The 26960-nt window shown below is 42.3% G+C and overlaps 1 protein-coding gene across 11 annotated transcripts; it reads left to right on the forward strand.

Annotated features, from left to right (window-relative positions):
• Positions 1-1099: 1099 nt before the first annotated feature.
• LOC143170181 (arylsulfatase D-like) lies at positions 1100-24209 on the forward strand. 11 transcript variants are annotated; one of them, XR_012997022.1, is made up of 12 exons: positions 1100-1541; positions 3150-4348; positions 5273-5413; positions 6238-6359; positions 7280-7402; positions 8929-9352; positions 10411-10547; positions 12405-12539; positions 15544-15706; positions 16526-16647; positions 17029-17251; positions 23553-23619. XR_012997022.1 is itself a non-coding variant. In XM_076358276.1 (12 exons), exons 3-12 carry the CDS (start codon positions 4296-4298, stop codon positions 23921-23923), a joined length of 1791 nt encoding a protein of 596 aa, XP_076214391.1. In that variant the 5' UTR covers positions 1100-1541; positions 3150-3319; positions 4279-4295; the 3' UTR covers positions 23924-24209. The 11 variants fall into 11 exon arrangements, 9 of the variants coding, with proteins under 9 accessions (XP_076214391.1, XP_076214399.1, XP_076214375.1 ...); XR_012997023.1 differs by having other exon boundaries at positions 17029-17204; positions 23553-23600; XM_076358276.1 differs by lacking the exon at positions 17029-17251 and having other exon boundaries at positions 3150-3319; positions 4279-4348; positions 23553-24209.
• The last annotated feature ends 2751 nt before the right edge of the window (positions 24210-26960 follow it).

A 26960-nucleotide genomic window follows, 5' to 3' on the forward strand; every position in this document is an offset into this window, starting at 1 on the left:
TTGGGGTTGTTTGTTTGGGTTTTTTTTGGTTGGTTGGTTTTTTTAAGGCATGCCAGCAGCAGCATGGGCACATCTTCAGTAGTGAAGATGGTGAGAAAGATGTAAACAGTCTAGAAAGGCTGACAGAAACGTTTAGTCATAATTTGGATCAAAGACAGATGGAAATTAGTACTTATGTTACTGGCAACTTTTAAAGATCCATCTTTCCCAAGGCATGATGTAATTTTTGAGAAATATAATTTTTTCAAGAAAAATCTTTGCACCAGAAGCATCACAAGCTGTTAAGTAATCATACAAAATAAGTAGTGTGGTCAAATAGGTATGAGTAAAAGTAGCCCAATTTGAAAACTTCTATCTTATAAAAATACCTGAGTATAGTCGTAAGTGGGAGGAGATCAACAAATAAAAAATTGCTTCCAACCATGATTATTCCTGCCATGTATTATACAAATCTGCTAGTTTAAGCTGCTTCATCTTTCCACCTCACTGACTCCTACTGACTTCTCTAGAACACAGCGTTAAATTCAGCATTCACTGTATTCAAGTAACTCGGAGAACTGAAATGTCAACAAACAAATAGATGAGAGCTCCTCTAACTAATTGCTTAAGACCTTTTGAAGGGTGAAGTGTATTATAACAGAGTTAAGTTCTGAAAGAAGGGGGGGAGGTGGAATAACTAAACTTTCAGTTCTTGGGGGTGGGGGAAGAAAGTGCAATTAGTATCTTCAGCACAGGTAGGTCTACCTTTCCTGAAAATGCAATGAAGAAGAAAAGGCAACATGACAGAAGGAAAGGGGGAAGGACAAGCTAGTCCTGTTATAGTGCCTGGAAGGCTGGAAAAGTAGGGTGGGAGAAACAAAACCTCGGGGCTCCGAGTGCCGTGTTGTTACTATTTATAGCATCTCTTTTGAGGCACTGAAATAGGGCAGTGACAGGCTTTATACAAATCTGCACAGAATTAACTGGGTAGGGAATCTAGCAAAGGCAGTAGCCATGTTGTGCCAGTATTTCAAGAATAAGGACTTTGTGCTCTGCCTGGAATTCATGTAAAACCTGCACAGCAGTTCCAGTTTGCTGGCAGTTGCTGGCGGGGATCCCAGGCGGTTTCTGTGCCGGAGACTGGGGGGAAGGGAGAGTAAGAGGACAAGGAGCGAGTCCCAGCCCGCTTCCTCCCATACACGTCTTGGTGTGCAGAGCAGTCCTGATCCTCTAAGGAGCAAGAGGGATTTCAGAGCAAGAAGAATAATTGAGACGAGGCCAACCCCCATTGTTAAAAGGGGTTGGCCTTTTTTATTAGTCTTGATCATTTATTGTGGCATACTGGCTTACAGAGGGAATTACTGTCTGATGTTTTCTCGGATTTCTGTAAGTAACTGCTGATTTCTAGAGGGTGATGTTAGATTTATGGATTAAGTCGTTTTTTTCATTTAACAGCTAAGGACACTGGACAAGCCCTAGGGCCCAGTACTGGGTTCACAACACTCCTAGCGATGTCAGTGAGAGCTCTGCTTTCAGAAGGAATCAGCCCCTAACAGAAAATGGTGAATATGCATATTTAAATTGTTGCGGGGTTTGGGTTGTTTTTTTTTTTTTTAAACAAGTTTCATATTTCTTCTCGTCCTTTAGTAAGGTCAGTGCTCCTAAAATGGCTTGCAGAAAATCAGGAAGCACCAATTTTAATCATGCCACTGCCAGGGGTATGAAGACCCAAATATCTTTTAATACCACCACTGCACCTCCCTGGTTCGAAATTCACAGCTTTCCTGAGGGGGTGTACAAAGTCTCTGTCTAAGTGTTGTGTGCTTGCCATCACCAGCTGGCTGTGCTGCATGAACCTGTGGGGAGAAAGTGGAAGGTAGCAGAGCTGTTGTACCAGCTTGGAAAGCTTATCAATGCCCATGGGAAATCAAAGGATTTTTTCGATGTCCAGATGTGTCTGGTTCCTTTGCTCCACCACAGCTCACAAGGGCTGTGATGATCCTCAGCTACTCAGCGTAGGCTGAGAACATTTTCATTGCAATAGTTTTGGCTTAATGATGTACCCCAAGCCCTTTAAACACAACGCTGCCTGCCAGTTGCTGGGAAGGCAGAGCTCTGCCCCCATGGTTAAAGCACCATAAAGATGTTCCCATTATCGATAAGGACCAGTTCTTCCTTCTCACAGGTTAATGCCTTCGTGCACGTGCCTGACCATCACCTCAGCTCTGTCCTATAGGGCCGTAGTTCATCGGGGCTTCAGGGAAACTGCTGCCAGGCTGTGATTCTGAGGCACCACTACCATACAAATAAAAGATTTGAGCTCCTAGTACCGAGTCCTTTGCTTCACATTAATACAGCCTGTTTTAAAAAGCATGATATTAGGCTTCTGGCGTCTGCATTCGCAGCAAGATCCTGCTTCAGACAGCCGATGCATTGGGCCAGAGGGATCTTGCAGCTTCCCCATTAATCTCCAACTCAGCCAATGGGCAGGGAGGATGAGTTCTCAGTACTGTCTTTCAGGATCTTGCCAATAGAGAGGGGGAAGTGTCATCAACCCTATGGAAAATTCCACATCTAATAGAGATCAAGCTTTTTTTTTTTTTAATTATTATTATTATTATTTCCCATATTGTCTCAGCCATAGCCAAACAAGCACCTAGATGTTACTTGGAAAAATCATCAATGGACCCCAGGTTCTGACTCTTTTTATATTATTTTTCTGACCAGGAAAATAGCATCTGCAATTCTTTTTATCCTATAGCTCATTCTTTGAAATGCATAGGGCAGGATTATACTCTGCTCTGGCCAGTTTAGTATTTCTCAGACATTCAAGGTAACTGTAACACTCGTATGTACCAAAAAGGCAGAATAAAGTTATCTCAGAAAATGCTACTTTTTCCCACTGCAGAATATGCTGATTTTGGAAAAAACCCACACGTCTTTCATTAGTGAAGATGGAACTTTTCAGTTCTCTGTGTTTAGAAGTGACTTTATGTTAACAAACATGCTTTTAGTTGTTACAGAAAGTAAATATTCTTATTCACTTCAATCTGTTCCTTAATAGAGCTGACATCATCTTTGTTCTTGTGCTGGTTTGAAATGGAAAGAAGTGTGGAAAAGTAGGGATTTCGCATGGACGGGTTATTTCAGATTTTTATCTCTTTTCACAGTGAAGGAATGAATGTCATCTCTAATTTACTTCAGTGTACAGCATGAAGATGAACATATGTCAGTCCCCGTGGAGCCGGTTTATCATGTACTTCTGCATGACTGTTTGCATGATTCCAGTGCAACATTTTCTGCAGATCCCTTAGTCTGTGGCCATTCACAAGGAAAAGGAGTGCGTTTCCTAAACCATTCTTTGTCGAAAGCAACTAGTTGTGCTATTTCAGCAAGCATAGGAAATTGCTTCCACTCGTAAAATTTGCCTTGCCAGACAAAAATAAATATTTAGAAACTGAAGGGTTATTTCTAGGTTTTTAAAGTCCAGGTTGAGTTTATAGAGTTGGCAGGTAGAAAAACTGGCTTGCTAAATTTATAAATGACATTAAGCTTTGGAGTCCTTTAAGGAAATAATCATAATGATATTTATGTTTCTGGACAGTTTTTAGTAACATCCAGATAGAAACACCTCCTTGAATGTGCTAGATGGCATCCAGACCTAAGAATGTTACAGTCCCTTCCCTAAGAATTACACCGCAAATATTGCTTTCCAGGATGGCTTTTCTTTGAGGCATTTTTTGTAGTTTCAAAGCTCACAGTAAAGATTAGATTCTTTTCCTGGACCTTAAAGATAATTTGAGGTTAAGTAAAGAGTGAGATGCTAGTTTTGCCTATCATTACCTCCTGTTTGTAAAATGGTGAAAACCTTCCTTTCAGTGAACACCAACAGTTCTGTGCGTGTATTGAGTAATTGGCACCTTTAACGCTTGTTTAAAGCCATGGGCATTTAGCCGCCTTGCCCAAACACTCCCAAGTCCCCCTGAAGTTATCGGCAGCTGGGAACAGGCCAGATCTTGCAAAACTGCATGCTGTGCTGTCCGACCGTACCTGGCCCCAGAAGCGCCCTTTCTGCCTTGCAGCGTCAGTTCAACAGGTCTCTGCAAGCACACGTTCAGGAATGTAGGGCTGCGTAATCAAGCCCTAGTAGTTCAGTCCGCCTCTGTTACTGCCGCTGCCTGCGGCTGGCTACGATTGCGGTAATGCAGGGCAGTTAATGACCAACCTCACAGACAAGATCCCCAGAGCTACTGGGCTCTGATTTTTTTTTTTTTTTTTAATATTTTGTTTTTCCACCAGAATTTATGTAACCAACTATGTACCTGTTTCATACATGGGGAAGCCACGAAGTTTACCAGGGAAAACAATGGTAAGAAAAGATATTCATTGAGGGTCTTTTCTGGTTTTTACATGTTGTACTTAAGAAAATTTAAACAGATTTCATGCTCTCTATTTTTTTTGTGGGTGGGGTTTTTGGGGTTATTTTGTTTTGGTTTTGGGTTTGGTTTTTTGGTTTTTTTTAGAAACTCATTGAGAATCTGAGACCAGTTAATACAGGCTTAGAACTATTGATTTTTCAAGGCCTTTCATCCTACTTTTACAGGACATGGAGGTTTAGGAGTATATATAATATATGGTATAGTCCATTTACTATACACTTATCACATTGCAGTATCTATTAATGAACGAGCAGTCAGTAGATATGTTCTAGCATATGTATCTTACTTCACGTGAAGATCTGTAAGGTGCCTCTTGCAAACACCTTGAGCAACTAAGACATGTGCTGAGGTATTCTTAGGGTCTTCTAGGAAGATAACCAAGATTAAGCCCGTTGCTGCAACCTTGAAGGAGCACTTTCCAGATGCTGTGTGTAGCACTGGGTGCAGTGGATGCAATAGTCAAGGCATTGCCGTCGTAACCAGTGTGCCTCCACACCAGCCACCTCCATGCTCCTGTCCCACTCATTCCAGGAACCTTAACAGGAGTGTCCTACGCCCCTCTACAAGGAGACTTGCAAGCATCCAACCACTCATTCTACTGGAAACATCTGCTGAGATCAGTGCAAATCTCAACACACAAAATTCCTGTGCGAATAAAAAAAAGAAATAATATTACTGGTTTTAGAAAACTCAAGAACTTTTTGTAAGTATTCAGGAGCTCCATCTGCTGGCAGTATTTGGTAGCTGTTTGCATCTATACTGAGTCCTCATAAAACTTTAAGGATAATAGTTTAAAGTCTATTGTAAAGCTTACAAATGTTTTTGTAATATTACCTCTTTACTTTTAATTTCAGGAGCTGCCTAAACATTTGGCTAATTCTATGCTTGTTTCCAAGAACCTGTGTATCAAATCCTTCAAAACCCAATTTTTTATTGATACTGGCTGATGATCTTGGTATTGGAGATGTGGGTTGCTATGGTAATGATACAATAAGGTAAGAATGTATTCCACGAAATAAATTATCCCTTCCTGGTGAATTTCAGTGGAAAAAAACACTGATGACACTTAGTATTAGAAAATTCATTATTAATGGATTAGTTTATCTAGATACACTTCTTTTCAAACCATGTACAAAATGAATGTTCTACAGTAATTCCTACTGGAGTAATAATTATGCAGGCATGCTTGAGCAACTTTCTTGGACTTTTCAGCATGTACAGTCAGAACTTTGCAAATGTGTCCGTGCGCTGTATTTGTCAGGCATGTGTATAACTTATAAGTTTCCACAACTCCAGGGTTGAAATATCAAGGACTGAGATTGGGATTTAATATCGGCTAACAACTCTAGTAGGCTTGTTATGAAATGACAACTCAGTCTGTGATGTATTTATCCCTAGTGCAGTTATCAGTCTGTATATGGATTGATTGTGTATATATCCTACGTTTACTCTAACCTATTATAGTCTTGGAAATTGTGTTGTGCTCTATCTGTTAATGGAATCTTTTCATGTTGCATGAAATCAACTACGTTGCATGAGCTTTTGATATGGGATAGACCTGAAATACTTTTTTTTCTTTTTTTTTTTTTTTTTCTTCTTTTTAGTCATTACTAAGAACACATTTATCCATGGAAAATTCATCTCTAAGGAGTCAAGGTATCTCAAAAAATATATAACGCAGAGCTTTCCTAGTTGAGTTGTAGATAAACAGAGAGCTTTGTAAATTTGATGGTGATGTCCTCGACAAAATTAGGAGGAGCGGGATACCACGAACTTCTGTGTAATACATTTTTATCAGAGATGGAATTTTTCTCTTTAGGACCCCTAACATTGATGGCCTGGCAAAGGAAGGAGTGAGACTTACTCAGCACATTGCTGCAGCTGCTGTCTGCACTCCGAGCAGAGCAGCTTTCCTGACTGGCAGATACCCCATCAGATCAGGTTGGGCCTCTCCCTAACAGTTCATTGCAGTCTGTCTAGCCATTATTGCTATTAAAAATCCCCTTAAACAAACCATTTTAAAGACTAGTTAATCTAAGGATTTGGGGTCTCAGTGAGATGGGCAAAAATAAAGATGACTAGATTTAGTGATTGAGTTCTATGGGGAAAATCCCCACATAAAGCACATTTAATGTGGCTAAATGACAACACAGAAATGGATGAAAATCCAAACGGCACAAACCACCCAGAGGTAGAAACATGAAGAAGAAAATTGTGTAAACACTGTATGTTCAGTGGTATTAAGATTGTATCAAGTAAAGTGTAATATTTTGAATATCCTGGAAAACTTTTTCATAGTGAAATGTGTCAGAGTGTGGAATAGTTCTCAACAATAATGTTTTAAAACAGATTTACTTCAGCCATGAAAATTCATGACAGAAAACGTCAGCCACTGCATATGGCAGTAATAATCAGTGTAGCTCCTCTGATGTGATTCTGACTTGCTAAAGGAGAAATGTAATCATGAACTGTACATTTCAGAAGTGTGTACCCCTGACTCTGTAAGCCTTTTGTTCTATATAAAACTTTTATTCCTCCCCGCCTTTTCTTTTTTTAACATTATATTTTGATAAACTTTTGTCGTAAGAGGTAGCCTAATGTCCAAGCATAGGCATCTTGGTGCCATTTGTAGACACCCCAGCATAGCTGAGGCATCTGCATTGGACTAGCAGATAATGACATGGGACTTGGAGGAGACATCGTTCTGGGGGTCAACCAGAATATCCCAGGGCGTACTAAATGGCTTATAAAAGGCACTAGGCTTAGGCAACTGAGTCCCATTCATTAGAAAGAACAATCTGAGAAGACTGAAAATCTGAAATATGTCTTGTTTTATTTTAAAGACTGTCATTCCTCTCTAGGCATGGCATCCGGCACTCAACGGCAGGTTCTCTTTTGGAACGGGTGTTCTGGTGGGCTCCCACCAAATGAAACTACTTTTGCCAGAATTCTAAACCAGCAAGGTTATTCTACAGCACTTATAGGTATGAGACACAGCAACTTGCCTCCTTTTCATTGCTTGTTATTCAAATGAGGCTGCTTCTGTAAATATTTTTATTTGCCAAAATGTCTAGGATCCATTAAACTAGAGTTTCTTGCGTGCACAACTTTCAAAATCAGCAGGGTTTTTAGAATGCCATCCAAAAGCCCCAGTGTCCCCACAGCATATCTGATAAATCCAAAATGAGGATGTATGGAATATGTAGATGGACACTGCAAACAGAAGTAAATGCAAAGGAAAGAATCTTGTTTGCCCAGTACAGATTGCTTTAGGAAGAACCAACAGAGATATTCACTGATCTATTCGAGCAGAAAAATGTTGTCTGCCAGTTGGTACCCAGGCACCACAGTGGTCTTAATTGTATCTGGCGGCTAGATTTTGTTATTTACGCATCCTGCTCATTATCACAGTTAAGACTCTAAAAGTGCCTTACTTTCTGCAAAAAGAAACTCTGCCAAAAAAGCTGAAAGAGTTCCATTGACTTCAGTGGGTTTTGGATCAGCATACATGTCCAAAAAAGAAAATCCTATTGACTCTTTGCTAATTTTGCCTGAGCAGCGATTAAAGGCTGTGTCTTTCAAGCACCTCTCATTTTTAAACTCTTTTTGATGTAGTCAAAGGTGTCATGTGCTTAATTGTAATTACTGTGATTTTCACACCTCTGCTCGGCTCCGTCACACTGAGGTGTCATTTAGTTCCTAAATTGAAGTGAGTCTTGGGGATGTGCTGATTTCACACAAGCCTGTGCAAAGGGGTGAACTTTTCCTAGCTCACTGCAGTCTGGTATAGCTTATACAGTAAACTACATTCATATACACGTGCACAGAGCTGGTCAGCAGTTCTCAGAAGTTATTTGTCTAGCTAATAGCCCCTAAGCCCATGGTTATAGACTGTCTGTCCTTCAGTGTCAGGATAACTACACTGCTCTGTAACAGGACTTCATTAAGGTTCATTATCAGCGCATGACATATTCCGATATGCCCAATTGTACTGGATAATTGGAATGGCCTTTTTTGCTACTCATTTTAGGATGAATATAGACACACAGAGCCAATATGTACACCTTCTTCCTGAAATTTGTTCTTGGACTGTGAAGGTCAGATAGAACTTGTGTGTAAATTAGTTCATATTTTTGCACTTAGCTGTTTCTTTTGGCACAAGGGTTTCTCCAGTTTCTCCCCATCAGGCTACCCATTAATGAATGGCTACTTTATCATGTGAAAAATAATAAGCACCAGCTATTGCAACCCTATTTGTTCTTATTCGAGGAGGTGTCTGAGCTGGACCATTGTCCTTTGTGGAATTTTAAGAGATAGGTGAGGAAAACCAGCTGTTCTAGGCAGATTAAACTGCCAATGCACGATTGCTCCCTGAGTCTGTCCCCATTCCACACCAGCTCCTCCCTTGGCTGCACCTTAACTGAGGAGTGCAGCCAACCTATTAGAAATACAGGCAGACACATCCAAGAGTAACAATGTTGGATTTAAGATCTTTGGTTTATATTTTCAGGGAAGTGGCATATGGGTGTGAACTGCAAATCCCGCCGTGATCACTGCCACCATCCTTTAAATCACGGTTTTGATTATTTTTACGGCATGCCTTTTACCCTTTTGAATGAGTGTCAAGGCACAGATGACCCTGAACTGGCCAAGTCTTTGCAAGATACGTATTGGCTTTACACACAGATGATCATCCTTGCAGTGCTTACTCTTTTGATTGGAAAACTTACCAATTTATTCTCAGTAAAATGGAAGATAATTATATGTCTGGCCATCTGCGGTCTCCTGTATTTCATCTCCTGGTTCTCCAGCTATGGTTTCACCAAGTACTGGAACTGTATCCTGATGAGAAACCATGATATCACTGAACAACCGATGGATCTAGAAAAAACTACTTCTAATATGCTGAAGGAGGCAGTTTCGTTCATTGAAAGGTAACCAACAAAAATTGTATCTCATTTTAAGGATTTTTAAAAATAATGTGATTACTGTGTCATACACCACTAGGTTAGGCAGCTGGCATGCTGAACTACCCATCCTCATGCTGGCCAGTAATTTGTTGTTTTCTGGCATCCCCCTACCTGTCAGCATCCAACTGCTGTCCTTCGTCTTATACATAGCTTGTCAGCTCCTCAGGAAAAGGAAGATGATTCTTTTTGTGTTTATGTTTTGTTCACCTAATACAAAGGGGTCCTGGCCAAGGACTGGGCCTTCTGCCAGTAGGAACAGAAAAATGATCTTAGCCTGATGAATGATGAATGGACTGTCATAGAAAATGTCATATGAAGTTAATATTTTACAAACAGGAGGGTGATAGTGAGTTTTGTTTTGTTTTCCAAAGGTGTCCTTCATTTACAATTCTATCAGTAACCTCAACTGGAATTGAACAAACCACTAAGTCTTTTAAAGTATTCATGTGTCAAGTCTGGGCATATCCCTGAGTAAGATTATACTATTTCTGTCAGGGTTTAGGGGTTGGTTGGTTGGTTTTTTTAAGAGAAATTGGGGGAAGATAAATCTCTTCTGTGAACCTTTGAGCATAGATAATCTCAGGTTCCTAGGATAAGCTGCCTGGCCTGATGTTAAAGGGATATGGTTCCCCTGTGGGTGCAGTGTTGTATCTGCCTCTTCCATGAGGATGTCTCAGATGCTCAGTGACATCCATGTTTAAGTTTAAGCAAGCGAGTCCTATTCTCCTTGCCTCTGAGAGTGTGTCAGGCTTTTGGCTATGAACTTACCTAGTTATTTATTTAACGTTCTACACATACCTAATTTGGAACCAGAGGAAGAAAGGACCCATTACTATTTTGGTCTTAATACACAACCAAAATCTTTGAGGGGTGTTTTAATCCCCTCTGTCTCCCAAAACCTCAAAAATGCAAAGATGTCAAAATCAAAAATTTTTATTGAGATAGTCACTACCATGTCACTGTTATATTTTAGTTTGAGTGACAGTTTGCAGAGAAATGACTATTGTTTTCTTTTATTTCAGAAACAAGCATAGACCATTTCTTCTCTTTGTTTCCCTTTTACATGTTCACACCCCTCTCATTACCACAGAGAAGTTTCTGGGAAGAAGCAGACATGGCCTATATGGAGATAACGTAGAGGAGATGGACTGGATGGTGGGTAAGTGGTCATCTTGAAGAAAATCCTTCATTTATTTGAATGTGGAAAAGAAATTAAAGGTGTGGCCACAGAACTCCCTTTTTGTATATGACAAAAATCAGTGAACTTGCCTTGGACACACAGTTTGCCATTCCATTACCACACCTCATTTTTTTTCTTTCTTAAGATTAAAGCCCAAACTTTTTTCTTGTGGGGATTTGTTCTATTTTTTTATTGGACACGCTTCTGTGCTGCAGTGTTAAATGCAGTCAAATAATCAAATATGTGCTTGATCACGTTGTTGATGACGTTGTTAATCAAAATGTATGTCATCTCTCCATCTCTGTCTAGTCTCAGAAGATATAACTGGTGCTGCTGATGAATACTACGTTATATGGTGGTTGGTTTGTGTACTTGTTCCTTTTGATTGAAGAATAATCCTTGGAGCAGAAACCAGAACTCCCTCCTAGCCAAAAGGCCAAGTTAAAAAGCTATGGAGTTTCACTTAATAAATTGTGTGAAGTCAGTACATCGTGAAGACTCACTTAGATCTAAATCTAGGCTCTGAGTGCCGATTAGGTTAGGTTTTTAAACCTAATTGGCACTCAGAGCCTAGATTTAGACCTAAGCCTTACTTAGTAGTTCCTTTCTGCTTCAATGGGAGGGAGGGAGGGAGCTAGGTCCTGTTTGTATTTAGTCAAAAGTGAAGACCCTATTGCCAAAGTATTCGCCTCCTGTCTGGGCCAAGATTCAATCCCTGAACCTTTTCTTCCTCCAATAACCATGTTTACAAAATTGTATTTTGAGAGGAGCCCCATTGCTTCTGATGGGCAGGCTGACAACCTCTACAAGATCCAGTTGAACCAGAGGAGTCTGCCATGTTCCTCTTCCAAATTTTTGGCACCAGTCACCTTCAGGCACAGGCTATGCAAGCAGAGCTGGATAGCAGAAGTCCGATGGTGTAAGGAACATGCCTTGTATAGGCCAAACAGCTAGTGAGGACAGAACTCTCCAGAGTTGGACTGCTAAGTAAGAGATTTGGGGTCTAATTCAGAACCAATATGCCTAGACTCAATCTAAACTCTTTTTGGGGGAAGGTGTCTGTTTTTAGGTAAGGTCAGTAAGTAGCTTGACCAAGGATACACAGGAAGTTTGTAAAGGAGAAGAGATTGAGCAAAAGAGCCGATCGCTGGCTTATGCTTTTTCCTTGCGTACTTCAGGCTTTGCTGCTGCTTCTGTAGCTATGGAAGCTGTTCTTGGCGGATACATTTGATGCAGTAGGTGATGAGCACAAGTAATCAAAGATAAATCATATTCTGTGTAAACATTTGACACTATCGGTACCAAAAGCATTCCTTATGAAGTTAGGTTTGAATTACAGTCTGTGAAGTTTTTACCACTGACATTAGGAGAAGATTTTGGTTGATAGTATGCGGCCTGGTCTCAGAGTCCCTGTTCAGTCCCTGGTGAGACACAGCCGTTTTCTATGATTATGAACCTAGGCAGCACTATTATTTAAGCTTTTCAAGATGGTTGAGGCTACACAATGGAGACAATCCTTGACTCAGAGAATTTACAGCATAAAGCTGACAAGTATTTTGAGTAGCTTGAATAAAAGGATCATTCATTTAAATTTTTTCCAATTGGTTTTATTTTTTATTTTCCTGTTTTCATAGACACCACAAACAAATTTTGGACACATTCAGCAGCTTTCTGTTGGGCTCTTATTATTTCTGTAATGCAGGATTACTCTTTGCATTGCTTGTGGTAGCTCGTAACAGAACTCGTTCAGGTAAACGGAAAGACTCAGTCTTCACTGAATTTTGAGTCAAGACCTAAAAAATCTGACATAATTATGATGTTTTGTGTTGTTTCTAGGCAGGCTTCTGGATGTTATTGACAAAGAAGGCTTGAAGAATACCACATTTATTTATTTTGCATCTGATCATGGAGGATCCTTAGAGGCTCACAGAGGAAATGCTCAGTTGGGTGGATGGAATGGGATCTATAAAGGTAAAATTTTGGTAGTGTGTACAGACTTCATCTTAAAAATAAAATGATAGACTATATTTACTGAGCTGGGATGATAATCTTGGATTGTAGGGCTGGAGCAAATTCAGGGCATCAGCTGTGCATCTTTCAGCCCCCAGACAGGATCACTGTCACCAAAGCTACTCCTCAACAGCTATATTTTCTAACCTATTCTTAAAGACCTTCAGTGATTTCCCAGATAATCCAGTTTTCATTGTCTGTGCTACTGGAGTTTTTTTCCTGGTACCTACCTTGGATTTCCTTGCTGCACTTTGAGCAACAGATCTTGCCCTATTCACCAATCTACAGAGAAGAGATTCTTCTTTTCCTCCTTGCAACAGCCTGTTGTTGCAAGGTCATCATGTATTTCAATGCTGTTATGTTCCCTCTCATTCATCCTTTCTTTAGACTCCAGTACGCTTGTACCCCCTTCTAGTTCCATGTTGTCTTTAAATACTGTAAGCATGCTATCTAATCCATAACCCAAAGCACTACTTGAAAATGTTGTAGCATCATAGAATCATACAATATCTTCAGTGGGAAGGGACCCATACGGATCATCGAGTCCAACTCCCTGCTTCTCGCAGGACTACCTAAAACTAAACCATAGGACTCCTTGAACTCTGCCAGGCTTGGTGCCGTGACCACTTCCCTGGGGAGCCTGTTCCCATGACCAAACACCCTCTCAGTGAAGAACCTTTTCCTAATGTCCAATCTGAACTCCCCCTGACTCAGATCCAGAACACGCTGTTTGGAGTCTCACCTAAAACATCCTTCTGTTTTTCACAGTAGACAATTATCTATGTCAACACTGGCAGATATCATGAAGACTATTTTCTTGATGTAGTTTTGCAGTTTCTCATCTATCATATAGATGTTTCATCTAGACTCTCTTTCTATGACTGGCTTGCGACAGTGTCAAGCTCTATGGAAATGAAGATCTGTGGTTATCTCTCTCTTGCATGTGCTCCCTCCAGACTGCCAAGACTCAAAAAGCCACTGTGACAGCTTGGGCAGCTTGGCAGTTATTGTATAATGAAGCCTGAAAACTGCTTCCATCACTTATTTCCCTACAGAAGAAGATTCGGGTGCCTTGATCTTGCTCAGCATCAAAATGCACATTGCCTAGTAGTAAGTTACTTGATGAGCCACGCAAGCAATGTTTGATACTGCTGGGATCTCATCCAGGAACAGTCCTAAATGCTAAATTAGCCTTCAGTTCTGGATATGAAGTTTCCATACCAGAAACAGATGCAAAAAGGCCAACGGGCTCACTTGAATAGCTCATGAACCTAACCTAGGGAATTCATTTCTACTAGCCTAACACAAGTATATTAGTAACAGGAGAGTCCGGAGAGGAAAGGTGAATGTGATTAGACAGAGATTTCGGTATGAGAGGACAATGATGAAATTATGCCTGCTTAGAGAGGAGACAAGAGGAGATAGAATATCAGGTTAGATACTAATAACAGAAAGGCATTCCCATTTATGTCCGCATACAGCAGAACAGGGGACATCCCAGTGAAACTAACTAGCAACGACACAAAAAAGATTTAAAACATTAGTTTAATTCATAAATATCTGTAGAAAATTCTGCTGCTATTGCTAACAGGATATTAAAAACAAGAAGATAAATAAGCCATGAATATGAATAATGAGAACAGCCGCTAGTGAGTAAAAAAGCATGAGATACCATTTTCTTACGTAGCACAAAGGTTATAGCACAAGCAGCTGGACTTGCCCCATTTATAATCCATCGTGCCACCTTGTCAGCCTTTAAAACCAAGCTCTGGGAACCTTGCCTCTCAGCTGTAACTATGAGCACACCTCCTCTATAGCAAAAAGTCCAGCATTACTTAGCCAAGCCAGAGGCTAGTGTAAGCTCCCATTCAGCTGCTGATTTATTAGCTGAGCTAATAAGCTAGCTTCAAGTTTTGTTTGCCAATTTTCCTACGACACTTTCCAGCAATGACTTGTCATTTCTGCCCTTGATAGGAGGGGGTCCTAACAGAGCAAAGGTCATATAGGTACCTGAGCTTCAACAACTTGCAATATTTTTTTTTTTCTAACTGGACTCTCAGCTTGGAGTTCTGGCTTTAAACCACATTGTTTCATTAATATCCCCATATTTGTTTCTGTAATTAATGAATGGTTCTCACTTTGAAATACTATTCAAAACAATAAATATTTTGACTCATAAGAGAGCCAACTGCATGGTGGAACTAGAGGACTAGAGGAATGCAAGAGAAACCAAGTTAAGAAAGACTCTTTGGATTACCTCAGGACAACTTCAACAGACATATAGGTGGAAAGTCTTCATCACTGCAGCATATTCAGAGTACTTCCCTATTTACTGCACGGGTTCCACACTTTTCCGTTTGGGACCACCTCAGAGCATCCCTGGGACAGTAAACTCCTGGAGGGCGATCACACATTATCCTAATTCCCCTCATTGCTCTCCAGGACTGCAAATCATTTCGTAATGTTCCTGCTGCCTCTGATTGTGAACTGTCTGACAACCAAGCTTGCCCTGTGTTAATCCCCCTTCCTCAGGCACCAAGTGGGGCTGCAACCTCTCATTGACTCCAAGACAGATTTTGCTTTTTATTAATAACAGACTTTTGTGCGTGTTATTAGGGAGTATGGAGATTAATTGAATGTCATGTCTGAGAATAAAATTATTGGTCAGAATGTCTTCTCAGGTGTCAAAGGGTGGAATTGTTCCTCTTCTGCCAAAAATACTGCTTAGTTGCCATATGTGCCACCCAAGAAAGCAGCGTAAAATAAAGAGGTTCATAATACTTACTTTTGAAGAATGGAATTTGCACTGTAGTCATTCTACTGTTCTCCAGGATTTAGTGTGTTTTCATTAAAGTTATTTGAATATTCTGAAAGTTTTAAAACCTTTTTTTATACATCCATAATAAATGTCTAACAATCTTTCATTCTTTTATCTTTTTTGGTACTTCTTTCTCCCCTCTAACAGGTGGAAAAGGAATGGGAGGCTGGGAAGGAGGGATCCGTGTCCCAGGAATAGTTAGATGGCCAGGAGTGTTGCCTGCAGGGACAGTTATCAATGAACTGACAAGCCTTATGGACGTTTTCCCAACAGTGGTTCACCTCGCTGGAGGGGCAGTGCCTCAGGACAGGTACAAAGGTGGCTTCATAAACCATATTTGCTCCCCTTTCTTGATTTAGATAGATGCTGACTATACATGTCATGCATCCTAACAGCCACAGGTTAAATTCTGTTTGTTTCTTAACCAGCCAATTCTTTAGCTTGCTTCCTGTGTAGCTTTCCCCATCTTGTCTGCAGACACAGATATTCACAAAGCTGGCTGGTCCTCTTGGAGTACTAGGACAGGCCCTTGCCAAGACTAGGAAGCCTGGTTCTTCATGAGTAGGGAAGGTGGAGCACATGGCCTGCATTTGACTGCCAGCACCAGAGAAGTACCTTCCTCGATAGCAAACAATTTGTAGCATCTATGTTAGACTCCTCTAAAGAACACAAGAAAGCATGGGTGGCTAAGCCATTTGAGCAAAAAGCATAAAAGCACTGGTGGTGTGTAACTAAACCAACTGTTAGTCAATTTTTAATTTTTTTTTCTTATGAAGCCTCGAGCTCACAGAGCTATCAGTGACTTCCATTTCGGGGAGCAAAATTAAAAGCTGTGATCCATGCCTTCACTATGCTTATCACTTACTTCCAGGAAAATTACAGTAATGGTGACTTATCTCCCGAGGCAGGATGTGTGAACTAGCTGTAATTGCAAAAACTGCTAGTAACTGCTAATCACTGGTCTCCACCCATCCACACAATTAAAAATCTGAGGGCTCATTAGCTAAACAGTAGCTTGGTTTAGAAATGACACTTGAAATCCTGCATACATGGAGAGTGAGTACTGCTCACTCTCCAGCTGCAGACTGAAATTCTTAAGCAGTCTGGTGACTCCTGTCCTCTCCACTAGGGTAATCGACGGGCGCACCTTGCTGCCTTTGCTGCGGGGGACAGTTCAGCACTCCGGGCACGAGTTCATGTTTCACTACTGCGGTGTGTTTCTGCATGCAGTGCGGTGGCACCAAAAGGACAGTGAGTATAAACACCCCGCCTCCTGCATATCAGAGATGATGTAATGACCTCTAGCTTCCAATAGAGTATCACATAAAAACATACGTACATATATCTGGAGTAAGTTTATTGCCTCAAACGCTCACTTCTTCTGCAAAGCGCAGAACGGCTTCATTGTTAGCTGTCCTGCCTTGCCCGAGATGAAGGGTGTCACTTCCTAGGTAGCATACCTTCAAGAATCTCCCTGTCGTTGCAGTGTTTCTATCGCTTTTGCTGCAAAAGCATTCGGCATCAGCTTTAGTGCAAGATTGAAGAAAAAAGAACTGCACACATAAGGTCTTTATCTTAAGCAGTAGTTTGTTTGTTTTCAATAGCCCCATCTTATTTGTTTCATTTTTTCAGCTGCGGCATTAGACAAGCTGACTGCAGCCATAATGCTTTCCTGAGCTTTCAACAAGCACCCAATCTTTGCTGATGTCGCCCTCCATGACAGTGTAAAAGAGAATGGGCCAGTGACTGGTAGCTGTGTCCTTATTCCTGCTCAGAATGGAGGATGGCATTTGTGCAACCAAACACAGGTGCTTGGATCTGAGCTTGTTGTTTTACAGTCACTGAAGAGATGCAGGTGATTACCGGGTGTGATTCACCTCCTTCTGATTAGCACATCTGGGCTAGATCAGTCATGCCAGTTTCTCTCTGCTGACTAAAAAGGGAGCTGAGACTGACCATATCAGATCTAAAAATCACCCTCATATTAAAGTTAGTTGAGATGAATTGCACCTTCTGTGACTGGATGATGTGACAGTAAGTGTAAAGTTGATGAATTTGTGGTGATGCTGTACTTTTTTTTTTTTCTTTTCATTCTGCACAGCTGGAGAAATGCAGAAGTCGATGGAGTAGGCTATGCCTACTCATCTTCCCATCCTTTAGAAACTTGAATGAGCCCCTTTAATTTTTGTTTAGCTTTCCCTGTCTGTGAAGTGAGAGAATAATTACAGAGTTCTTGAGAGACTGCAATTAGATAATAGTTACAAATGCTAGGGCATTCCACCATCAGCAGCTGTTCACATTCAGCTGGTATGTTGACAAGGAGCTGGCTGTTCGAAGAGCACGTTGAGTGCTGAGCGTGGGGTGAGAGAACCTTTGGCAGCCCAGCAGGAAATCCTTCTTATGTCACAGTGTTAACTGGGTGATCTTTCTTGAGCCCATTTACATTTCCTTTATGCTACTTTCTGATACAAGGACAGTATCAAGTACAGATAGTATCAAGCCGAGAATCTACTTAGTGAACACTTGAAGACTACAAAACTTACTTGTACTTGCAAATATTTCAAAATTGACTTCTCTGTTCCCCTAAATAGATACACCCCCACCCCTCCCACCCCACCCCCCCCGGATAATGGTTGAGAACTTTGCTGTCTGTCTTGTTGGCCTGAATAAATACATACCAGAGTTGCAACACCAAAGTTTTAGTCATGCTGCCAGTTTAACCTTGAGGTCTGTGCCCGTGTCCTCACACCACGTTTGACAGAAGCGTGGCTCCTGGGCAGGAAGTCACGGCGCTCAGCTGACTGGAAACATGGAGGAAAGGGACTAAGGACTAAATGTGAGGATGTGATGCCAGGTGCTGCAGTGGAATTTTTATTTGTAGGTTCTTGATCCCCAAAGATAAATCTGTGTACTTCATTCAAGGAAAAATGTGTAAGCTATACAAGTCATACAGTACTTGAGGAGCTAATCCCTTCAGGGTGAGATCCAGAGCAACCCGTGCACTGCTCAAGGAGCTGTGTGGTAGAAAATGCTGTTTCATAAATCTGTTCTTCCATGGAGTGGAGCATCTTCAAGCCCTCCAGGGAAGGGTTGGAGGTTTTTTTTTCCCTCTTGGGACTCCTCATTCTCTATTTTCTCTGGAGAGAAGATGCTGATAACGTTTTTGTCTAAGAACTAGGAAGGGGATCGTTTTGGGTTTTTTGGTTTGTTTTTTTTAATAAAGAAAGAAAAGGGAAAGAGTGCTGCAACTGCTTATATTCTGCCTTGTAGCTGAGTGGTAAGGCCTTCACAGCCCTACCAGGGCTGCTGCCATGGGGCAGAACTGCTGCAGAGCTGGTGCTTGGCGCAGCCCCAGGCAGGTGGGCCTGGTCTCAGCAGCTCACTCTGCCTTGCTGCTTACCCCGAGCTGGGGGTTTGGATGACCTGATACCACCACGGCTATGAAACAAGGGGATCCCAGTGAGGGGACCACACTTGAAGAAGTGCTCAAGGCCAATATTTTGGCTGTTTCAAGTAATTACTTATCTATGGAGACCAGGACTCAATTCTTTTCTCTGTTTGGGCACAATCAAATGATATCATCTCTAAGTGACACGCGTAAATCACCACTCTGCATCTTTGCTCTTCCTGGGGAAAGTGGGCCTCTGCAGTAATTATAAATCAAGATTAGTTGAACCAACCCCGTAATCTAACACTTTAAGCAATCAGTTTGGGTTAGGAGTATCATCTCCCTCTGTTTTTATTAAGCACCTTAACATGATTAAAATACAGAAAAAAACACCGGAGGAGAAACTGGTGTGCTCCTTCCCTCGTAAGTGCTGTAGGAGGTAGGCCAGCAATAGAGAGAAATGCCTAGCAGGGAGACGCTGCAGGCGTGGTGTTGTGCAGCCTCCCGGAACATACCGCATCCCCCCGGCCTAACCGTCCCCTAGCACCGGAGGGGCAGGCATGAGGGTCTGGTTTTTGAGCGTACCGCCGCAGATCTGCGCCGCGGGGCCGCTCTCCCCTCAGTCAGCAGCGCGGAGCCGGCAGGGGAAGCCGCCGCCAGGGGGCAGCGCGGCACCGCCAACCGCCACCGGCCAACCGCCACAACCGCCGCCTCGCTGCCCGGCAGGCGGCGGCAGCGCCCGCGCTCGGGGGGCCGCCAGTCAGACGCGAAATGAACGCATCAGACGAGGAGGTCATAAAAAATAAAGTAAAATAAAATGTCCCTGGCTCTTCGGCGCAGTTAGCTGCTCCGCTATTCATTTTCACATCTCGAGGTGCCTTGTATGAAAAGCCACCCACACCTGTGGGCGTGCAGAGGGAGCGTGGCCAGGTCCCTGCAGGCTCAGGGCTGCGGCCTGCTGCCCTGGGGCCCCGGGCACAGCCGGGCTCTCGGCGCCACCCTCGCCGGCCCACCCCTCCCGTGCAGTGGCTTAATTTCCAAAGCGTTGTCACCGCTGGTGCCCACCTGAACCACACCCTGAGCTCCAGGCCAGAGGTTTGAGCTAACACACACCAGCAGAGCAGGGCACAGCCTGTGCCCCAGGGAGCACTGCGCTGTTGTGCACGAGGCCCGCAACAGCCGACACTGGGCAGAAACATGAGTCACCGCTTTGAATCTCTCCCTCCCCCTGTATCCAATCCTCAGCAGACCAGGGCTGACAATGAGAGCACAGCTCGCTCTTACATCTCTAGTGACAGCTATGAGAGATCAGTTCACCTGACACAGACTGGTGCCAGGCTGGCTCCACACCAGGTCTCCCAGCTTGATCACATCTAACCCCGAGCCCATTCAGCTGTTTGCATTACCTAAAGCAGAACAGTGATCAGAAACTCAAATCCCCTATGTCTCTAAATCCATCACTATTCTTGGAGATCGCTCTTCATTTCTTTGTACTGCATATTTTTTCTGGACAGAGAAAGTTTCTGGGCAGAGAAAGCTTTGACTGCAGCAACTCCTGGAGAAAATTCCTGCTAGAAGAGTCATGCCGCACTTCCCTAGTGAAAGGCTAAATACATACTCCATCAAGGGATGCATTTGAAGAACTGCTTTTCAGGTTAAAGGACTGCTGTTGTCCTCACCTAGCTTTCACCTCGTGTTCTCCTAGGCTATGTAAGGTGTGTCTATGTTACAATTTTAGTTCAGATCAGAAGCGTGCTTTTGAAGCAAACCCCTCTTGAGCATACCCACTCATTGTGCTTTGGGTTGCATTGTGGAATGGGCTTGGTGATCATGACTTCCGTTTAGATAAAACTAAACTGTAAAATAGGCTCCAGGACCATACCTAACACGCTCTAATCACTAAAAGATGTGTAGATAGGACCAGACAAGAGTTAGCTCCCAGTAAAACACCCCCAGCCAAACACAGCATGGATGTTAAGCCATCAATAACTGTTCTGCTCTACAGATCGGTTTCTAACAGGCCACACTACCTGTAACATAAACACAGATACAATACGCAGATGCAAGGTGTATTTTGTGTTCCTATGAAGCCACACGCACAGCTAGATCTCCTATGCATGCCCTTCTGCAACTTTTCCCCATTGAGCCACAACTGCTTATGGCAAGGGGGTTGAAAACAATGCGATGTTCTGCATATGAAAGACTGACTAATCAAATATTACCGTGGGGCTCACCTTTCAGCCAAGCCAGAAATTGATTCTTTGCTCCAACTGCCATTACTTCTGACTGGGCTGACAGACTTTTTAGAGTCTGTTTTAGCTCATTTACAAGTATATCACGTTCATATTACATATTTGTTGTCTGTTTACTTCCATCTATTGGACAGGCTAGATATGAAGCCATTGTGCATGATGTCACCCAGGCAGGACCCATCAATTAAGCCCTTCACTGAAGCCAGAAGAATCCTTTGTCTGTATGTTAAAGAGTCCTTTCCTCTAGCACAACACAATAAGGCTTATTAGTGACAGTCCATTTCTTTCTGCTCGTTAAACTGATTGATTGTTACCAGATGGGTTTGAGAGATGCTTGGATTGAAGAAGGTGGTTTTCTTTCCCTTGGCCATATTAACATGTTGCCCTAAAATTCACATGCATCCTTCAAACTCTGTCAGAGCTACTTCAGTAGCAAATTGCATATCCCTCTTTGCCTCTTGGAGATGACTGAAACCCCTGCTGCTTCCATCAGCACTGATTTCTACCACCTTTTTTTTTTTTTTTTTTTTTTTTGATCCCTCTGTAACCCAGCTGTCTACTCAGCTCACCAAGACAGGTTAATTACAATCAGCCTCACTGTATCCTTCCAAATGAACTAAAAAGGACCTGGCTCTCTCCCACTCTGCAACTCCAGTAATTATTTGCAGCTGTGGAAAGTGGATGTTAAAATTTTGGAGAATCAGAACAATTCTCCTCACTCTACACTCACTTCTCTGAACCGCCCTATAGTTTGTAAGTTAGGGGGAGTTCAGCTCAACTATTTATGGAAAAGAGTGACTACTTAGTTTGGTTTTTCTGAACATTGATTGCATAAATTCCTACCTATAGCTAGGTAAAGTCTACCTGTCCATCTCATATTAATCTATTAAATGGTAATTTTAGCAAAATCACAATAGCACTCTGAGTAGAGCCAGCTAATCAGAAAAATGCATATGGCCATAAGAGTACTTCACTCCTTCTAACAACTATCTATGCTACCAACAGACATTAAAATCCCGACAGACCCAAATCTCATGTTCAGGGAACCCTGATATGACAGAGGATGGTTGCATTTTTGTCACAAGACAGGGAAAAGTAGAAGGACATGGAACACATCCTGGCCAGCAACAAAGCACACACCCAAACAGAGCTAAGGATAAGGAATACCTGTCCTTAGTAAGCCATCAGGAAGTAAGCCCATTTCCTTTAAGAAATCCACCTTCTGCATCCTCTCACAATTTCAGAAATTGAGATATCTAAAATCTGTAACATTTCTAAATGTATTATGCCAAAACATTTGAGAGTCATTGAGACATCATCCCTCCACAGAAGTGCAGAAGCATAGCTTAGCAGGACGTGGAAACTGTGGGGTGGAAATAGATAAGATAGCCAGCCAGCAACTGGGGATTTTAAGCTAAAAGATTATCTGAGCCTTAATATATCTGTTATTTGTTACCCCTCACCTTTTAAGAAGTTTTAAAATTTTATTTATTAACTAAGTATGTTCTAGCAGTAGTGACACAACAGAGAGAAGAATAAAGCTGCAGACTCCCAGTCATGAAGAAAAGCTCCATGGACAACAGAAGGAAGGAAAGTTCAGCTGATTCCATTGAACCAAAAAGAAAATGCCATGTAGGGACAATGCCCTTGTCACCTCAATGCATTACAGAAGTGGCTCCAAAGTGTTGAATGTCCCCTTTCTTCTCCTCTCCCTTTTTCAGACACAGTATCTAATTGCTGTCTTCCTGTTGGGCACATCCTTGCCTCCGAGTTCAGCGTAGTGCTTTCTAAACGCAGGGTGAGGAAAAGGGGAAAAAGGAGGAGGGAGAAAGAAGGAAAAAAATCACCTGTTGAACCGCATTCAGATTTAGTCCTAGTCATTTGTCATTTCTTCATTACAAGTTACAGACCTGCACTTATCCAGCGGTCAGTACAAGAGCTTGATAAAGCACAAGCTCTAAAGCTGCAAACTAGTTGCCTTCATCATGTTAACTTAAAAACTAGACTCCATATTTTACTGTCTTCATGGCCTGCAATTAGCACCCTATTTGAAAGTGTGCTAGAAAGGGAGCATGGAGACAAGCTGTGATCAGTTCCTGCCCAGGTGCTCTTCTCGGCTCAGAAGTAGAGAGCCAACAGAAGAACCACCTACCAGTACCTGCACCCAGAAATCGGGGGCTACATTCTCCATTTTTCCCCACAAGAGGCATGTAGACTTTTAGAGGGACACATGAAAGCTGCAGATACTCCCTCTGCACCCAAAATATTAGACCTAACCATCCACATAGTGTACATGGCCCTGCACGTACCCAGAGCCCAGGTGTGCCTGTGAGCCACGACAACCATTCTGAATCCCTGCCAGCTCCCAAAAGAGCCTTTCCCCGTATGTGACAACCACGACATAAGCTTGCCCTAGGAACAACAAAGCAGGTCACTTAAAACATGAACCAATCTTTCAGGGACCTCCCCAACTCCTAATGCCATTAAGCTGTTCAAATGTGCTTCTTCCGTGACAGGTGGCACCATATGGAAAGCTCATTATGCTACTCCAGTATTCCAACCAGAAGCCTCTGGGGCCTGTTTTGGAAGAGGAATTTGCCCATGTTTCGGGGATGGTGTAACCCATCATGACCCTCCGCTCCTGTTTGATCTCTCGCAAGATCCTTCTGAGTCAAATCCTCTATCAGCTGACACTGAGCCCTTGTCCGACACTGTAACGAGGAGAATAGGAAAAGCTGTAGAAGAGCATCGCAAGACACTGACTCCAGTCCCACAACAGCTGTCTCCTCACAATAATATATGGAAGCCGTGGCTGCAGCCATGCTGTGGCACATTCCCTTTCTGTTGGTGTGATGAAGAAAACAACAAAGCAGATGGCATACTTTAATACCAAAATCAAAGTACAGTTAGCTTAAAAAAAAGTAATAGTTTTCACATTCACATGACTACAGTCATACAGAGATAAGGGTCAAATTACACTGGAATAACTGAAAGGGACGTTATTGATGCTTTTTATTCAACCTTTTCTCTTACCCACAGAAATTCAGTAAGCCTGTAGTTTAAAAAAAAAATGAAAATGCTCCGAACATATTCTACCTGTGGGTCACCTGTATAGTCTATCCCTCAAGTGCATAATTCTGGATCAAATACCCAAATAAATGAAACAAAATTTCTTTCCTTACTGATTTTCAATTCAAATAAATTATGAATGATAAGAGAGCAAACTTTGACTGCGCTGTTTGTACAGATAATATGCTTGTTAAGGCAACAGGACTGAGCCCAAGAGGGGATCTCTATTCAGGCCTTATCTTTTTAATGAAAAAAACTGTCCTGTGTTTAAAAGCACAATTGCACATTTAATTTGGAAATATACCAAAACACATTGGCCTCTAAGAAATAAACACCTACTAATTTACAGCAATTTTTTTGCCTCATCTGTACATTCATTTATCTATCATGCAAGAATTCCCAGTAAAAACTGAACTGACAAGTATGTTTTAAAAATCAGGTAGCTAAAGTTATCATCTCAAGTTCAGCAGTGAAGTATCTAGCTATTCTGAAACACTAAACCACAGCAATTCCTACTGACATACATTTTCCACGTTGTTAAATGATGTTACTCGCGAGAGCATTGAAAATCATCACCCAGCTGCCTTGACAAGATAGGTCCCAAATTTCACGATCTGTGAGACCAATTCATAAGCTGCATGTCCCACTTCAGTGATAATGCTCCTGATTTCATGAGTGCTATTATGCCCCATGAAAAATGTGCTTTCTTTTGTGAGAGAGCACTTTGTTTTCAGTAAGAGGTGTTAAAAAATCCACTGCACACACTAATCACTTCAGTGTACAGGTCATCTTCTCCAAGCCAAACAAGCGTCAGCACTCTGCACTGTCATTAGGGAAAGGGAGGGAATTAAATTATCTAATCCTCTCTTGCTGCTCTCAGGTTAAATAAATTCATCTCTCAATATATAATCCTAACCATGCTCTTGCAGGGTTTTTGTGTCAAACCCGATTTTTAAGCGGAGGTTCCTGCATTTTCTGCTTCAAAAAAAGTAGATTGTCTGCCAGAGACTCAGATTCAAACTTCTAAGCCTTCCTGGACATTGTATATTCACTCCTACCACACAGCTAAAGGTCACCAAGATTTTAAAAGTAACAAGGGATGGTAAGAGCAGCACAGCAGGTGCTTCAGGTGACTTGTTTCTTTAAAGCTAGCTGCCTTGTAGAACCACGCCAGTGCAGCTCTGTTCAGTACCGAGGTGGTCCGTGTGTCATTTTTTGCCTTTTAGAAACGGGAGGAGATAAGGCGGCCCATGGCAGCTGATAATCCCAGAGCAGCGCGCTGCTCTCTCAGCTCTTGGGCTGCAACAGCAGGTCCCAGCCCCTTCACCAGCCTCAGGACAAAAAAGTGTGTACGCCTGGACTATGTGCCTTTTGCAGTGTTTTCAGACAAGCTCCCGACTTACACACCCAATCTGGTATGTCACTGGTGTGATAAGTTGCTATGTTATTTTGCTCTAAACAGCACAGGTTGTGACCATGATGCAGCACTAAACACCGGTCTCCAAAAAGCTGACCGGGCATTTCTTCAGGTTATTTTCTTTTTTACCTTTCCTCTAAAAGGTCACCAAGCAAGTTATGTGGAAAGTGTTCCACATAAATCAAAGGGCTAATCTGACAATGAACTGATAGGACACATCAATGCCCGACTTGACAGAGTATTAAAAAAAAAAACCAAACATTTGTTCTTATTGCTTGATAGCATTTAAATCCACATCAGCATGGCTAAGAACTCGTCAGAAGATTTGACATTTTTCTGTGGCTGACAGGGATTGAAACCAGAGCGGCTGCATTTTGCTGGATTCATGCAGAAATAAAAAAGCATAAAAGACCATGCATTTTAAAGGCAGTTTGGCCGATTCACAGATGGAAGAGAAATCTTATTGCTCAGTGGGGAACAAAGCCAAAGCTGTTCTCTTCTAGAGTCAAGCCAGTCAGTTCAGTAACATCGACATTGTCAGTTAAGCATGAGGATACGCTTCTTCTCAGTTCACCTCAGTGCCACCCCCACCCCCCTACCCCGTTTACACACAAGAACATGCCCAGTCACAGATGAGGCCACGATTAGAGCGTTTACCAGGGTATGGGAAGGTGTTCAAGCACCCACGCAGCATGTAAGCATAGGTCCAAGCTCCTGTTGATAGACTGGGAAGCCCAGTACATCAGCAAAACCCCTGAACTCCGTCTCGAAGCATAGGGTGAACACTTTCAACCCAAGTTAAAAGCCAGGCTAGGAGCTAGAAACATGCGCAGCGTGCATTTGTATTGGCTTATACCACGTCCATCATGCAAGCCTGCCCTTCACCTCACAGGAAAAAAATCACCCCGTCTAAAAGCAAACACTGAACGTTTGTGCAACACCTCACTCCTCTGAAAGGTAAATTTGCTAAACTGCCATACAGAGTCAGACGCTAAGGACTCACATAAATTTATTTGCTGCCTTCCTGACATCCAAACACAGATAATTTCTTCTTGGCTGGCATCTGTGGAAAGCCAGAGGGGCTTTTGGGCAAGAGGGGGAGGAAACAGGCCTGGCAGCATGGAGTAACTGGCTTTTGTCAAGTAACTGTCAGAGACCTCAGCCAGGCACAGGGAAATGGGCTCTCTGCACACAGAGAGGGAGGAAGAGGGCAGACAGTGCATGCAGAGGTAATCTGTAGATGACAAGGAGAAAAAAGTAATAGGAAGTCACTGAATAGGATGTACTATGTCACTTAAAAAACCAACCAGACAAACAAAAAAACCATTGGGGAGGGAGAGAAAGGATGCCCTAAGCAGACTATTTTCAGTCCTAAATTCCTTTCACTGTCTAAAGCTAAATGTATCTTAAAAGATGCACATTTTGAGGAGACAATGGT

The sequence above is a fragment of the Aptenodytes patagonicus genome, chromosome 1 (assembly GCF_965638725.1).
Source record: "Aptenodytes patagonicus chromosome 1, bAptPat1.pri.cur, whole genome shotgun sequence".
NCBI classification, from domain to species: Eukaryota; Metazoa; Chordata; class Aves; order Sphenisciformes; family Spheniscidae; genus Aptenodytes; species Aptenodytes patagonicus.

Coding starts and splice junctions, on each gene's coding strand:
- LOC143170181 (XM_076358260.1), top strand. CDS start 4,296: ATGTACCTGTTTCATACATGGGGAAGCCACGAAGTTTACCAGGGAAAA. Junction 6,360..7,279: donor CAGATACCCCATCAGATCAG/GTTGGGCCTCTC, acceptor ATTCCTCTCTAG/GCATGGCATCCGGCACTCAA. Junction 16,648..23,552: donor GCGGTGGCACCAAAAGGACA/GTGAGTATAAAC, acceptor CTTCCGTGACAG/GTGGCACCATATGGAAAGCT.